Here is a 14,107-nt window from a genome sequence, read left to right on the forward strand (position 1 = left end):
ATGATTCTGTAATCTCTAAGAATGCAATCACTTAGCCCTTCTCTGGATTCAAGTCAAAGCATTACTTATTTCTGAACCAGAGAAGCCTGTAGCTCCCACACTGGGTGATCAATTCTCAAGATTCATCGAAATTTTAACATCTTTGGACCTAAGGACATCTTGTACTCTGCTATATTTTTAGGACTACCCAACTCTTCAGGAGCCTTAAAATGAGAGCCAACTGAATTCTGGCCCTCTCAGTTCTGGCTTCACAGCTTATGGGGTCTTTGTACTGATGATTCTCCCTTGGCTCAGAAATAGCCTTCTAAAGGAAGAACTTAGCATTTACTAACTTTCCTTCGATAGGATAAATGAGTCAGTACAACTGTAATCAAATAACAAGACTCACAATACTTTTATTGTGGATCATCATGAACTCATGGCTCTTCATAAATTTAATGCATTTCAATTTGATACTCAAATTGTCCTGATTTGGCGGGGGGGGGGGGGGGGCTCCTGTATCCTTTTGACACAATTCTATTTTTCTTTGAAGCTTACCTACTTTCTGGCACAGGTGTCTTGGAGTAGGCACTGCCTTAACACCTGCACCAGGAGTTTCTGCGAGGATCTTTGGTTCCTTTTAATGGAGAAAATAGCACACACACTGGGAGCTGAGCACTAGGGTGCATTTCAGGGTAAAGTTGCTTTGAGGCCATCTTCGTGAGCAAAGCTGGAAGAGGTATTTCTTTTTCTCTTAAAGACATGAGTTTCTATTTTTGATAGTTTGAGGTGTTCTAAGTCAAAATTCTTTTGATCCTCTAATTTTATCTCCTTTCCTCTTTATGTTGATTAATCAAGTTGTCTTTTGCTTTATTTAACAATGTGCATGTTCTAAAACAGTATACTAATGTGAGCATTAAAGCTCATATTGAATCATATACTGAACAGATCTCAAGATTTTCCTACAGTTCGCCTGGTTCTTAGTATCCCAGGAAGGATGTTTAGTAATTCATAAACTCTTGTTTGGTGTGCTCATTGTATATTTATCTGATGGAGAATTTTCTGCCACTGTTTTCATTCTGCTTTTAACTTACGGGTGCTGGTCTTCTAATAGCTGACAGTTTCAAGTTCGTACAAGGTGGTACAATTTGGCAACTGGTCCCCAGCATCCTCCAGATATTGACTTACTGGAGGAGGGTCCGCCTGGCCATTCTACCTGGAAATCAGCTCAGTCTACAACGTTCTCTAGAAGTTTCATTTCCTCAATTCCATGTCCCTATACTGTCACTTAAACCACAGTTATAAGATAGATGTGTGTGCGATCTTTAGCCAAATTGGTTCTGCCTATTATCGAACAACTGATATTAGAATCAATACATTTTACATAGTTGATAAATAAATTTTAACTATGCTGAATCCTATCTTAAAACTTACATCTTTTAAAATATATGTTAACACTCTCTTACCAATTTAATGTGTTACATACTGTTATGCCAAGATTTAGAATGAATAAATTCAAATGATTTCCCTGGTTAGCATTATCTTGACCTACTCCCAGTCAACATGTTTATTTTTACTGCAGGGACATAGCTATTATTTTGGCATTCCATATAATGAAGAAATGACATATTGAATATAAGCTCTTAAGGTTTTATGTGAAAGCATCCTTTAATTCTTGGGTCAAAATTCATATTTTGCCTTTATTATTATTATTATTATTTTTTAAATTTATTTATTTATTTTAACATTTATTTATTTTTGAGACAGAGAGAGACAGAGCGTGAACAGGGGAGGGGCAGAGAGAGAGGGAGACACAATCTGAAACAAGCTCCAGGCTCTGAGCTGTCAGCACAGAGCCCGACGCGGGGCTCGAACTCACGGACCATGAGATCGTGACCTCAGCCGAAGTTGGACACTTAACCGACCGAGCCACCCAGGCGCCCCATATTATTTTTTTTTAAGTAATCTCTACAGCTGACCTGGGGCTTGAACTCACGACCCCAAGATCAAGAATCACATGCTCTTTAGACTAAGCCAGCCAGGCGCCCCTATTTGTATTTTTAATTACAGATAACTGTGTAGAACTTAGAGTCCTTTTAATAAATATAAAACTTCCAAAAGCAACAGTATTAGAAAAATAACCAAAGTTTATAAAAATAAAATGCAATTAAAATAATAAGTTCTCAGCTTTCTTATATAATTTTAAGGAATAGTTTATGGAACTGTACAAGGCATTTAATACAAAGGTTTCCTATTTGGAATAAATGTTTTTAAAAATTGGGATTCCAGAATCGATCCTTGACCAAAGGTGGGGTCTTTGACCAAGGGTGGGGTGTTGGGTGGTTTGATCTGTACCTTTTTGGGGCCTGGCATTTGTTAATCAGCAAGATTTAAAATGACAACTTTTTTTCCCCTTTGAGGTCCTGATCACCGCCCAGTTCTAATTTAAACGTTTCCTGGTAGCTTGTTTCTATCAGTCCAAATTGTAGTTTTCTTTTTTGTTTTAAACCAATAATAAAAAGGATTATTGGCTTCAAACTGTTTAATTTACTTAACAGTTAACTGCATATGCCAATAGTCACCCTGACACTTTCTGGCTTAATAAACACACCACAGACATTCAAATAGTTAAAGAATGTTATAGCTTTTACTAACAAAACCTCATGATTTCAACCAAATTTGTATTTAAATAATTTTTCTGGAGGACATTTTTTTCAAACGGATGGTCATTCTTGAGACCCTGGGCTCTGTGAATATCATTTGTTTTAGCACTCCCAACACCGACGTGGAGGGAACAGATTCTCTTATGTATAAAGCAGAGACTATGTACTTCAATTGCTAAACGTGAACTGTTTACAGTTACAGCTATTTAAAATTCAGCATCTGCTAAACGCTTCCTATTAGACTAAGCTCCCTTCACAAACTATCCTTCTCAGCTCTGGCCATCTGACTGAGTTCAGAATGCTTTCCCAAGGTAGACAGAGCTAATGTCAGTAGGACAGGCTTCCCCTGGGGAGGAACAGTTAATCTATTTAATGGGGGAGGACAGGTCCTCTGGGGGAGTGACACTCTTTTGGTTAACACTCTGCCTTGTCCCTAAACCATCATTTCCAGGGCATGCCTCCTAAGTGCAGACTAGAGACTGGGTTGGCTTTTTCCGTAGAAAGCCAGTCACGGTGAGGAGTTACTGAGCTGGTGTTCAGTTGCTGGCTGGTGAGCACTTCAATTCCTTCCTGCAGTGATGTTCTCCTAAATGACAGTGTCTTGCTTTTAAATTTCTAGTCTGTGGTTCTATTCCTACTCTGTTCTCCACAACCATTTGGAAGAGTCTAGTTAACGGTTCAGAGCGACCCCAGACCCAGGGAGTGATAGAAGTGGACTTCAACAGTGCTCCAATTTTTTTTTTTTTTAATGTTTATTTATTTTTGAGACAGGGAGAGACAGAGCATGAACAGGGGAGGGTCAGAGAGAGGGAGACACAGAATATGAAGCAGGCTCCAGACTCTGAGCTGTCAGCACAGAGCCCGACGCGGGGCTAGAACTCATGGACCACAAGATCATGACCTGAGCCGAAGTCGGCCGCCCAACTGACTGAGCCACCCAGGCGCCCCAGTGCTCCAATTTTTAACGTGTTTGTGAATCACCTGGGGATTTGGTGAAAGTGCGGATGCTGATTCAGTAGGTCCGGGGTGGACCCTGGGGTCCTGTATTTCTAGTGAGCTCCCAGGTGATGCTACTGCTGCTGGTCCAGGGACCATGCTTTAGAGTGGCGAGGGACTGTAAGTTGTGAATCAGGTACACACACAGTAAGACCTCCTGATGTCTTTTTTTTGCATCCTTCCCTTTTTCCTTTACTATCTGGGGATGATGAAGCCAGGCTCCATCCTTGAGCTCGCCCTGTGCCTGTTTACTCCTCTGTCTGCCTTCCTGGGCGTGAATGGTGACAGTGCTCCTCAGTCCAATGGTCAAGAAGGAACCTCACCCACTTCCCAGTTAATGTTCACTCAGACCGTGTTCGTGGTCCCCATTCTTTATAACCCAGAGCTGTATACAGAATTGACGCTCACATTTCCCCATGATGTCTTCTGAGACCACGACATCTTGAAGCATCTAAGGGCAAACCTGGAGAGTTCCTATTCTGGCTCGATGGAGTTACGGTATCCGGGAAGGGGGGGGGGGGGTTATAAAGCTCTTAAGGAACGTGGAAAAACTAGAGATGCTTAGGACTTACAGATAGAAGCCATGACCTCTCCATACCAGGAGTGGAGAGACTGGTCCTTAGAGCCTTAATTCAGCAAACTCCAAGAAGGCTATCTGCAGGGTTTGTCCAGTGAAACATTAGGGTCATCACTTTGTTAAGCCTTTTCATTTTCTTACTCCTAACTTGTTAGCCCCGTGTTATCCTGGAGGGGCTAAGGCCTTCCTCAGAGGGCATTCATTCATGTCTTTCTCCAATGACACAATTTCAGGCCTTGAACTCCCTTCCCAACTGCCACTGTCCTGCAAGGAAGTGGAAGATATGGCTTCACCCTTGCTCATCGCTTACTTGTCTTCCAGTTCTGGTCCACTGTGATGCTTATCTAGTTTTTGAGCCCAGTTATTTCTTTTTGGATTCTCTCTCTCTCTTAAAATCTAGTGTTGCTGTATGCAATGAGAAGTTCCTATGTTTTCTGACTGTAAGTTTGAAGCTCTAAAAGTGGGTTATCTATACTGCTATTTTAAAGCAGACGAGTAAATGGTCAGTGCAGTTTAAAAATCTATCCTTGGATTAAGTGAGATTTGGGAGTGGTGTACCTGGTTGCTACTGTATTATGCCGTCCACTTACAACGAAGGCCAGAGTAGGAAGCAGCACAGAGAAAATCCTTGCTATGCTTCAGAGGTGCTGGGGACGCCGTGTTTTGCAAACTGCCATTTAAACAAATGCGGTTCCAGGGGAGAAAGCTCTGTCACTGTCAAGAATAATTATGCTTCTCTTAGCGGACAAGAACATCGTGAAACATAACTGGTAAGTTTCCCTTTTTTCTCCTGGTGTTAGGATGCTCACAAATTGGTGACCCACATGTACGAGAACACCCGACAGCCTTTTTAGGTCTGTGTTCAAGTCCTTATTTTAAAATATTTAGAGACCAGAATACATATGTATATTATGCGTGTATCATGTGTGTATATATACATATACGTATACATACATGTATCTGTATATATGTATATCTACATTTGTATATATAAAATATATAACTGCATTGTATGCATTTATGTAATTTATTGTAAAATCCTTTTTGCAAAAAGGCCTAGAATAATCTAATAAAAACCAGTCTCACTTTATATTCCCAACCGGACTGGGCAGAGGCTGTATGTTAGTTGAATCCCAGTAGGGTGCGGATTAATTAATGTAAAAGTACCTGCAGCCCTTCTTCAGTCTGCCTCCCAGCTCTCCAAAGAAGGGACGTTCGACTTTGGCTTAAAGCTGGCAGCCAGCGGGCCTAAACCCCCGGTCTCCAACCTGTCAACCCCCTCTCTCTAATGCCTTTCTCCCTCCATCGTGCCTCCTGCCTCCCTCACTGCCGCCCGCCCTCCGCACGCGGCTTCCAACCTCACCCAGCCCCTCCTCACCGCCCCAGTGCGGCCTCCCTCCATCCTCAGCCGCGCGCGGCCTCCCTGCTCCCTCCACCCTCACCGTACACCCCCGGCTCCGCTCGGCCTCCCTCCGTCCTAAACCCCTCCTCTCAGCGCGTCCTCCCTCCATCCTCATCCCCGCCCCCCGCAGCGCATCCTCCCTCCTCCCACCCCCCCCACCCCCGGAGGCCTTCCCCAGCCCGCGCGGCCTCACCCCCACGGGGCGGCCTCTTCCGGCCAGCGGGAGGGCGGGCGGCGGGGGCGGGGCCCTGAGGGAGGGGCGGGCCGGTGGTGCGAGCGTCCCGGGCCCGCGCCCCGCCGCCGGCCGGCCGGTCGGTCATGCTCATCACGCTGTGCTACCTGTACCTGTGGGCGCGCTGGGGGCGCCGGCCGGCCGCGCTCGTGCGCGCCACGGTGCAGCGGCTGCGCGCCTCGCGCTGCTCCTTCACCTTTTGCGGCGCGGCCGTACAGCCCAGCGGCGCTCGCGTGTGCTTGAGCCGCGGTGGCCGCGTCTTCTGCGTCGGCGAGAGCGAGGTGGGCGGGCGCGGGGCCGGCGGGGCGCGGGTGGGGCCGGAGGCGCGCGGGGGGCGGGGCCGGCGGGAGGCGCGGCCTCGGGGCTCAGCCAGCCGGAAGCGCTCGCGGGCCCCGCGTTGCACCGGGGCTGCGTGCGTGGGGGGGGGGGGGAGGCCCCGGGGAGGCCCCGGGCTTGGGGTCCCGGGAGGGCTGAGCTCGGGGGCGCTTCTACTGGCTGTGCCCTCGGGAGCCCGGACTGGGGGGACCAGAGGTCCGGAACTGCGACAGGCGGCTTGCCGGGTCGAGTGTATGGGGAAGATTAGCACCCGAACGCCCAGGGCGCTGTCCATTCGGAACGTCTTTTCTGACATCCTCTCCTCTACTGTGGGTTCTACAGGTTCAAGTTTATGAACCTGAATTCACAGAAAGACAGCAGATCCTCAGTCTTATGTCAGATATCTCGTAGGTGACAAAAACGGCTCAGTCAGTCACGAGTTTTGCCGACCAGGGCACCCCGCTGATTGTCTTTGCATCTATTTTATTTCGGTTTGCACACGGCCTTTGTTTTTTGGCTTAGTACTTAGCCCGATGGCTGCAAGTTCAGCAGGCCCTTTCACGTGGCGGTCGTTTAATCTATGCGAAACCTCCGTTCCCTTTCTGGAAAAGTGCGGTGCTACGCAGATTTCCACTGACTTCACTAACACTGTTTTCGTTGACATTTAAAAGTGTTTGCTTTTAATCGGTTTCCCTTTCCTCTTCGTTCCGGAAAGTTGGCTCACTTGGCGTTAAAGTAAGGTTTCCCATGTGTGCGGAACCGTAGCACCTGCGTGGGAATTAAAATCTTATCTCAGGTTGAATACTTTGTTGTATGCTTAGGTACGGAATTATACTGTGCTACTAACAAATCAAAATTACCCTTATTTGTTAGTATAAACAGAGAATGAGTAACTTTTCTCAGTTGTGAAAGAGTATGCAGCTACTACCACCTAGATGCAAGACGTTTAGACATTCATTCTGCCTGAGGGTCTAATTAGGGCTTAATTGTCCAAGGAACCTGGATTGAGAGAATTAACAAAATAAAGAAAAATTGAGGGGTGCATTTTTCTATTGCAGTTTCCAATCTGGACTCATTTACTTAAAATAGAACCCTTTAGATTAAGGATTTTGGACATTTAAAAATATGGAGATGTAAGTATTTTTAATTTTCTTGGAAGACAGTTTTACTTTTTTTTTTTTTTTTAACGTTTATTTATTTTTGAGACAGAGAGAGACAGAGCATGAACGGGGGAGGGTCAGAGAGAGAGGGAGACACAGAATCTGAAACAGGCTCCAGGCTCTGAGCAGTCAGCACAGAGCCTGATGCGGGGCTTGAACCCACAGACCGCGAGATCATGACCTGAGCCGAAGTCAGATGCTTAACCGACTGAGCCACCCAGGCGCCCCGACAGTTTTACTTTTGAACATCTCTATGACTTTATTGGTCTTCTTTTTAACTACCGTACCTATAACTAGTGCTTCTCAGCTCTTTCTGATTGCTCCAGCCTGGTGTGGGGGCACCCCGGCCACACTAGCCTTGGCCTTCGGGGATTCTGTAACCTGATGTGCTCTTGCTATTTGAAGTTAACTTTGCCTCATCCTAGAGCTTTGCTGAAATACTGTCTCAAGGAAATGTTCCCTCATTCTTCAGACTAGATGGGACTGGCTTGCTCTGTGCCCAGATAAACTTTAAATTATCGTTCATATTTCCAGTTTTTTATCTTTTTCTCCCTAGGAATTGGGTCTCTTTCGCTTAGCAGCTTGCCCTGTGATAATCACTCAGTACTTCAATGAATGATGGAGTGGTTAGTGGTTGTGGCCTGCGATTGGAAAGCTTGGCTATTTGTGATTGGCTGCTGTTAATTCAAGATCTAAAATATTGTGAGGCTAATGACCTGGTTCGCTAAATACCTTATTGTCAGTCTACCTAGATTGAAGTAACTTTATAGAAATCAATCTTATGACTTTGTCGTCTCCACATTTTGCATGCTTAGAATCCGATAAATAGAACGTGTATGTTTATATAATTGAAGGTCCCACAGAAATTGATAAGTATAACCAAAGAGTTTATAGAAACTGGAATTTTTTTTAATGTTTATTTATTTATTTTAGAGAGGGGGAGGGGCAGAGAGATTGCAGAGAATCCCAAGCAGGCTCTGCAGAGCCCATCACAGGGCTCGAACCTACGAACCTGTGAGATCATGACTTGGGCCAAAATCAAAAGCCGGCTGTCCAACTGACCACCCAGGCGCCCCCAAACTGGAAATTTAAGGTTTTTGTTGAATATGTACATATTCTGTGTTTGAGTAAGATGGACAATCTGTTTTTTGTTGTTGTTTTCTTAAAAAAATGTTTTGTTTTGTTTTTAAAAAAAAATTTTTTTTTTTAACATTTATTTATTTTTGAGACAGAGAGAGACAGAGCATGAACAGGGGAGGAGCAGAGAGAGAGGGAGACACAGAATCTGAAACAGGCTCCAGGCTCTGAGCTGTCAGCACAGAGCCCGACGCGGGGCTCGAACTCACGGACCGTGAGATCGTGACCTGAGCCGAAGTCGGATGCTTAACCGACCGAGCCACCCAGGCGCCCCTTAAAAAAATGTTTTTAAATGTTTATTCATTTTTGAGAGAGAGAGTGAGAGAGAGCAAGCAGGGGAAGGGCAGAGAGAGAGAGAGAGAGAGAGAGAGGGAGACAGAGTCCAAAGCAGGCTCTGCGCTGTCAGTACAAAGCTGGACACGGGTTGGAACCCACAAACCTCGAGATTGTGACCCGAGCCAAAGTTGGATGCTCAACCGACTGAGCCACCCAGGCACCCCTGTTTTTTGTTGTTAACTGCTCTATTAATAATATAGTTTACCCATGGAGAGGAGTTTTTTCTCCTTCAACTTTTCATTTGTTAATTAGCTCAGTAGATATTTATTAATACTGTACTATGTGCCAAGTTATTAGGCCAGGTAAAAATGCCTTTTGATCTCCCAACAAGGGCGGATTTGAACTGGATTTGTGTGGAGCTTGACCATTTTGCTATTTTTTTGTTTCTTATTAAAATTTTTTTTAATGTTTATTTTTGAGAGAGAGAGAGATAGAACACAAGTGGGGGAGGGGCAGAAAGAGAGGGAGACACAGAATCCAAAGCAGGCTCCAGGTTGTCAGCACAGAGCCCGATGCCAGGCTTGAACTCACGAACCACGAAATCATGACCTGAGCCGAAGTCAGACGCTCAATTGACTGAGCCACCCAGGTGCTCCTGAGCTTGACCATTTTCTGGTGGCGATGACAGGGCTCACCTCCTGCAGCCTTAGAGTTCAGCTTTTCTCCTCTGGATATGCCTTGATTTTAGTGGGTCAAAGCCTTTTAAAATTAATTTACTGGCCTTTTGGAGGGATTTCAGGAAGGAGAGCACAGGTAAATGGACATACCCAATCTGATAACCAATGTTGATGCTATAATGGCTGGAGGAAGTGGAAGAACAGGGAAGAACAGGTCTTCAGGTTTCTGTTGGTAATGGGCTTCGTTTCACGGCCACGTACTTCTGAGCCTCCTCACCTTTATTTATTTATCTTTTACATTTATTTATTTTTGAGAGACAGAAAGAGACAGCGTGAGCAGGGGAGGGGCAGAGAGAGAGGGAGACACAGAATCCGAAGCAGGCTCCAGGCTCCGAGCAGTCAGCACAGAGCCCAACGCGGGGCTCAAACCCACGAGCCGCGAGATCATGACCTGAGCTGAAGTCGGACGCTTGACCGACTGAGCCACCCAGACGCCCCGAGCCTCCTCATTTTTAAATGGGCTTCTGAGTTGTAACTTGGCGAGCTCTCTGTACTGTAAGCAGTAAGGAATGGTGGGGGTGAGCCCAGCTTCAGAGTGAATTGTTGATAACGAATATCTAGAGATGTTAAAGTTGTCATGAATCATAGAAGGGATGTTGCAGGTGTTTAATAGCCACAGTTCAACAAGAAACACAGGGTTTATGTGGTCTGCAGGAGAGCATCTGATAAACTTGTATTGATCTCACCTGGGGTTCCAGAGGAAGGGATGTCCTGGATGTGGACGTAAGTGGCTGTTGTGATTTGAAGTGATACTGAATCCCCTCCCCTTTTTTGGTGTTTCTTTCCCTCTATGCAGTCCATTGATGACTTGAACAAATGGGCCCTGTTTCTTGTTTCTCCTTTTATACTCGAAGCAGAACACATAGCATTTGTGACTGAGAGCATCTGGGTGCAAGGTGAGACTTTACAGAGACCATCTGCCTCTTCAGAAAGCGTGAGTAGCATGTTTTTCACTTGTGTCCCATAAGAAAACTATGTCTTAACCAAAAGTAAATTTGTTTTTTCTTTTTCATTTTCTTTAAAAAAATTATGTATTTTTTTTGAAAACAATTTTTTAATGTTTTATTTATTTTTGAGAGAGAGAGAGAGAGAAAGAGGGGAAGAGCGAGCGAGCAAGCAGGGGAGGGGCAGAGAGAGAGGGAGACACAGAATCCGAAGCAGGATCCAGGCTCTGAGCTGTCAGCTCAGAGCCCCACGCAGGGCTCAAACTCACGAATGGTGAGATTATGACCTGAGCCGAAGTCGGACACTTAACTGACTGAGCCACCCAGGTGTTCCTAAAACAATGATTTCAGTGTATTACAGTTACAAATCACATGATCAATTAGTTTGAATCATGAAATTGCTAATACTTGGCTTTTTTTTTAAACCTATGAAGAACCCATTTGTGGTAACCTAAGAGTTCTACTTTGGGCTTTTAAGCCCTATTTTTTTTTTTTTTTTAATGTTTATTTATTTTTGAGACAGAGAGAGACAGAGCATGAATGGGGGAGGGACAGAGAGAGAGGGAGACACAGAATCGGAAGCAGGCTCCAGGCTCTGAGCCATCAGGCTGATGGCTCAGAGCCTGACGCGGGGCTCGAACTCACGAACCGCGAGATCGTGACCTGAGCTGAAGTCAGACGCTTAACCGACTGAGCCACCCAGGCGCCCCTTTTAAGCCCTATTTTACCACTCTTAGAAGTTTAGCAAAAGTTTGGGATCGCTTTTTTTTTTTTTTTTTTAATTTCTTTAATGTTTGTTTATTTTTGAGACAGAGAGAGACAGAGCATGAATGGGGGAGGGTCAGAGAGAGAGTGAGACAGAATCCAAAACAGGCTCCAGGCTCTGAGCTGTCAGCACACAGCCCGACGTGGGGCTCAAACTCACGGACCAAGAGATCATGACCTGAGCCGAAGTCGGACGCTCAACCCACTGAGCCACCCAGGCGCCCCAGGGATTTCTGGCATTTCTGAATAACATTTATCCTGTTTACAAGCTCAAATGTCTTAGAATATTTTGTTTTATTTTTGGACGCTAGCTACCCAGACTTGGATTAATCCTAATCAAAATGTACTCTCATTGTTGGTTCACACATGGCCCTCGTTCACTCATGACTTTGAAATTTGTATGATTAATACCCACAAATTTACCACTCAATATGGAAATGGAACACGTACCTATGTGGTCCCCTGGAGTCTATCCACCTGTCTACCTGCCCTGCCCCTCCCTCCCCAGACCAGTTTCTTTTTAGATATGTAAGTCATCTAGGTGAACAAACACCATCTTTCTGAACACCCACATAATTCTTATAAATTACTATTTTTAATTTTTATTTATTTTTATTTTAGGTTGAGAGAGAGAGAGAGAGAGAGCGCGCGCGCAAGTGGGGGACAGGGGCAGAGGGAGAGAGGGAGAGAGAATCCCAAGTAGATTCCTTGCTCAGCACAGAGCCTAAGGTAGGGCTCGATCCCACAACCCTGGGACTATGACTTGAGCCAAAATCAAGAGTTGGATGCTCAACCAATTGAGCTACCCAGGGTCCCCAATTTTATAAATTATCAAGCTTATAGTAAGCTTGATGTTTTCTTATATATGCTGATATTTATATGTATATTTTGTAAGATTTCAACTTAAAACCAAGGCCAGCACAAAATGTGACTGCTGTGCTGTTAACTTCCTAAATCGTTGTTACTTAATTGTACTTTTTTTTTTTTTAAGTTTATTTATATATTTTGAGAGAGAGAGGGAGAGCACACAAGCAGGGGAGGGGTGGAGAGAGAAGCAGATAAAATCCCAGGCAGGCTCTGCACTGTCAGCTCAGAGCGTTATATGGGGCTTGAATTCGCAAACTGTGAGATCCTGACCTGAGCTGAAAACGAGAGTCAGATGCTTAACCGACTGAGACCCAGAAATGCAGCTATGCAAATAAGCTAGAATTTTCTCTCTTTCTCGGGAGGTGGTTCTGCTCTGTAAGACCATCCAGGGACCTAGTTCCCTTCTGTTTTATTGCTCTGTTATCTGCCCTCTGCCAGCCTTGTTCTCTCTCTTGGTAGAGACTGGTTCATACTGCCCCAGCCACCTCTGTTAACCTCATGCACATCTAGCCCTCATGATGGGGGAATAGAGAAGGTGGGAGCCAGCCAGCTTCCTCTTTAAAAACTGTGACTCAGAAGTTTCACGGGTCATTTCTGCTCCTGTCCCGTCAGCTGCAGGGCAGGCTGAGAACTGCAGTCCTAGCTGGACAGCCACGGGTTGAAGGGAAGAAAGACAGACTAGAAGATACTGGGAGATAATTAGCGTTTCTCACAGTTACCATTTCATTTAATATATAGTCTAACAAAGATTTAACTAAGATCTTGCTTAATGGCGGGGTGCCTGGGTGGCTCAGTTGATTGGGCATCTGACTTCAGCTCAGGTCATGATCTCACGGTTCGTGGGTTTGAGCCCCGTGTCGGGCTTTGTGTGACAGCTCAGAGCCTGGAGCCTGCTTCAGATTCTGTGTCTCCCTCTCTCTCTGCCCCTCCCATGCTCACGCTCTCTCTCTTTCAAAAATAAACATTAAAAAAACCCAAAAATTAAAAAAAAAATCTTGCTTAATGGCAATACCTTACTTATTTCTTGATTTTCTGAGGTAGAAAGATGCCTGCCCACCAGGGAAGATAGCTACTATCCAGTTAATTCATTTATTTATGATTAGAGGCTTGGTTGGTAGGTCCTGCAACCAGAAGCTGGAGACATTTAGAGCATGCAGCTCTTGATCTCAGGGTGATGAGTTCAAGCCCTGAGTTGGATATGGAGTCTACTTTAAAAAAAGGAGTTGAGGGGAACCTGGTGTCTCAGTTGGTTAACGTCTGACTCTTGATTTCAGCTCAGGTCATGATCTCTCCGTCCGGAGTTTGAGCACTTGAGTGCCTTGCTGGGGCTTGGGATTTTCTCTTTCCCTCTTTCTCCTTGCACCTCCCCCACGTGCACGCGCGCGTGCACTCTCTCTCTCTCTCAAATAAACTTAAAAAAAATAAAAAAGGAGTTGATCTTGTATCTCACTGTCCTCATTAAGGTTGATTGCTTAATGGGATTTTGCATGGGGGGCTGTTATCAATCTATTTTGCACTTAACTCTAAAGTCATTTGAGTTTAACAGGACCCTAAGATGCTAAGTTGAAAATATAAATGTAAGAAAAGACTTTTGAACTTAATGAAAGGTTACATTCTTCCATATTCCTAGGATTATAGAACTCCTACAGATACTTAAAATATCTTTTTTTTTCTTTTTTATTAAAAAAAATTTTTTTTTTTTAACGTTTATTTATTTTTGAGACAGGGAGAGACAGAGCATGAACGGGGGAGGGTCAGAGAGAGAGGGAGACACAGAATCTGAAACAGGCTCCAGGCTCTGAGCTGTCAGCACAGAGCCCGACGCGGGGCTCAAACTCACGGACCGTGAGATCATGACCTGAGCTGAAGTCGGCCGCTTAACCGACTGAGCCACCCAGGCGCCCCTTAAAATATCGTTTTGAATTTGGGATAGCTCAAATGGCTTTCATTTGTGGTCATTCTATAGACCCTAACAACAAATAAGTGAATCTGAGGAATTCAGTTTTTCAAAAAACAGCATTCATATATTCATATTTTCACTTAGTCATTCATTAACC

The 14,107-nt window shown here is 44.8% G+C and overlaps 1 protein-coding gene across 7 annotated transcripts in view; it reads left to right on the forward strand.

Moving 5' to 3' along the window:
- The window catches only part of HLCS (holocarboxylase synthetase), a 238,033-nt gene that overhangs the window by 14,212 nt on the left and 209,714 nt on the right, over positions 1 to 14,107 (forward strand). For 2 of the 7 annotated variants that reach the window (XM_042954462.1, XM_042954463.1), the window contains exon 2: positions 10,271 to 10,408. Coding sequence is in view for 1 of the 7 variants with exons in the window: in XM_042954458.1 (XP_042810392.1) it covers positions 5,936 to 6,130; positions 10,271 to 10,408 (333 nt within the window). In the remaining 6 variants the exon portion in view is untranslated. Of the gene's footprint in view, positions 1 to 5,893; positions 6,131 to 8,399; positions 8,418 to 10,270; positions 10,409 to 14,107 lie in introns of those variants that run through there. The other 5 variants (XM_042954460.1, XM_042954459.1, XM_042954458.1 and 2 more) reach the window with 4 other exon arrangements.

This window comes from Panthera leo, chromosome C2 (assembly GCF_018350215.1).
Source record: "Panthera leo isolate Ple1 chromosome C2, P.leo_Ple1_pat1.1, whole genome shotgun sequence".
Taxonomy (NCBI): Eukaryota; Metazoa; Chordata; class Mammalia; order Carnivora; family Felidae; genus Panthera; species Panthera leo.